Source organism: Penaeus chinensis, chromosome 9, assembly GCF_019202785.1.
Source record: "Penaeus chinensis breed Huanghai No. 1 chromosome 9, ASM1920278v2, whole genome shotgun sequence".
NCBI classification, from domain to species: domain Eukaryota; kingdom Metazoa; phylum Arthropoda; class Malacostraca; order Decapoda; family Penaeidae; genus Penaeus; species Penaeus chinensis.
The window spans coordinates 24,804,230-24,806,729 of record NC_061827.1 but is presented as its reverse complement, the minus strand read 5'-3'; the positions used below and the strand labels follow the sequence as shown (position 1 = coordinate 24,806,729).

At 42.1% G+C, this 2,500-nt stretch overlaps 1 protein-coding gene across 1 annotated transcript in view; it reads right to left on the bottom strand.

The window, feature by feature from the left end:
* Positions 1 to 2,500, bottom strand: part of LOC125028723 (filamin-C-like) — a 131,259-nt gene that overhangs the window by 104,707 nt on the left and 24,052 nt on the right. The window contains exon 2 of the mRNA XM_047618203.1: positions 2,129 to 2,253. Coding sequence (XP_047474159.1) covers positions 2,129 to 2,253 — 125 coding nt within the window. The remainder of the gene's footprint in view (positions 1 to 2,128; positions 2,254 to 2,500) is intronic.

Sequence of the window (2,500 nt, the reverse complement as noted above, 5' to 3'; positions counted from 1 at the left end):
CAACGCCTTCTTGAGGTCGATGTAGGCTGCAACCCACAACCGAACTCACGACGGAATTCCACAATTATTCAAAGCATTAGGATACTAGGAGTAAATCCAGATTGCTCCAGTCTCTAGTGCTTTAGTAGGTGGTCATGGGTCCATTTCAGAAGAATTTGAGCGGAAACCTTGCCTGGTATACTGAGCAGTGTAATGCCACGGTAGTTCTACAGTCCCAATGATCCCCTTTCCCCTTCCAGAGATGGATTAACATGCCCCTCAACAGGTCAGGGGGAATGGTACCTAACTGCCAAATAGAAGTCAAGACTGCATGCAAGCCCTGTGCTATAGGTTCACCCCCAGCCTTTAGCAGTTCAGCAGGGATATTACATATGTCTGTGGCTTTCCCACACTTCAACTTAGAAATCTTTCTACCACAGAGCAATCAGGTCCGTCAGGTTTCCGAGTTCTGTGAATCACAGGCATACTCCTCCTCCCTCTGTACAAGTGAAACACTCCAGAGTGGCCAATGGAAGGAAAAGAAGTTTTGAAGTGGACCCGTAGGGTAGCCACTACCAACTTATGGCACAAAACTCGGCACTCCAGTAAGCCCTGCAATTCTGGAGGATCCTCCATCAAGTACTGACGAGAATGTGGTCAATCTCTTTAGCCACAGTACCTGTATCGCTTTACCATGTCCAGCAATGCAGGATGGAGCGCTGATACCAGGAGCCAGAAATCCTCATTCTCAGGGCCCTAGCAAAGATACTGCATTGAAGTCACCCAGAATAAAGCGAATGTCTCGCCAGGGGCAATTGTCTGCCACAGATGTAAGTTTGGCAAAGAATGCCTCTTTCACATCAAGTTTGCAAACATTGGTAGGAGTGTACACAACAATAAGAGACATGAAGCCAAAAGCAGGCTTCAGTCTCAGTGCCATAATGCACTCATCAATTGGTATCACTTCAACTACCGCGGGTTGAAGTTGGTTGGAGATGGCTATGGCTACTCCCTGGAGGTGATGACCATCGCCATGGCCCTAACAGTAGTAGGTGTACCTACCCATACTGATTGTGCCACTGCCAGGTCTTCTCACCTCTGAGAGGGCAGCCACCTCAACTCCCAACTGCTCCAATTCCCTCAATAGCAGAGGTAACTGGTCGTCCTGCCACAAGGACCGGATGTTCCTGAGGTTAAGCCTTGGGCAGTCACTCTGGGAAGACGGCACCTCTGCCACCCTGCCGACGCTGCCCCAAATAAAGGGGGTCAGCAAGCAGTAGGGCCCAACGTTCGCCTGTGGGGTTCTCAAGGGCTTTGCCCCACAGGCCTCATGCTGGGTTGGCGGGACAAGTAACTCTCATTCCCGCTCCAACATTTGCCCCCCCAACGGGACCCACAGCCCGCCTTGCTTGCTGGGAGGGAGGGACAGCATCCCTCCCCCCAGCATATCCATTTATTTCTGTAGCTGCCGGTGGGTTATCTTGGGGGAGGAGGACTGGCAAGGCCCACCGCCAATGTGAATATATATATATATATATATATATATATACATATATATAGATGTATGTAAGTATTTACGCATTATATATATACATATATAGAGATGTATGTAAGTATTTACGCATTATATATATACATATATATGTATATATATACAATATACATATATATTTTATATATACGTATACATATATACAAAATATATGTATATGTATATATACACATTATACATACACACATATATTTATGTGTAAATGTATATATATAATATATATGTATACATATACACACATATATACATAAATATATATATATATATATATATATATGATATATATGCATAATACAGATATGAATATATATATATATGTGTATATTCATAAATATGTACATATATGTGTATATATATGTATATATATGTATATATTCATATATATGCACATATATATGTATGTGCATATATGTGTATATATGTGAATATATATATATATAAATATATATATATATATATATATATATATATATATATATATATATATATATATATGGGGGGTGTATGTCTCCTGCAAAGAATCCTTCGTAAGCTCCCCGCCTTCCCAGTCGGAGTGAGGCTTCTCGCAGCCTGCACGCATTGGCGGTCGACTCTCACCCTTAGCCAGGTCAGCATCAGCTTCTTGGGGGGGAATTTGGACTGTCCGATCTGGTAGTGCATGATGAGGGACCAGATGAGGCCGAGGATCAGCTTCAGGTTCCCATTCACGATGTCCACGTTTCCTGAAGGAAGAGCACAACGGCATCACAAATTGAGAGAAATTCGGGTATTCTGAAACGTGAAATAAAAATGAAATGCATATAAAATCATACATGTTCATATTATCCACGGTCAGATCACTCTTGCATGCAGGATCAACCCCGCTGTGGACTGTCATATTTTTTCTGAAATTATTAGCAAAAATATTTAAAAGAGCGATACACGCGCGTACATATATGCGTGTATGCATATATATATTTGAATATATAT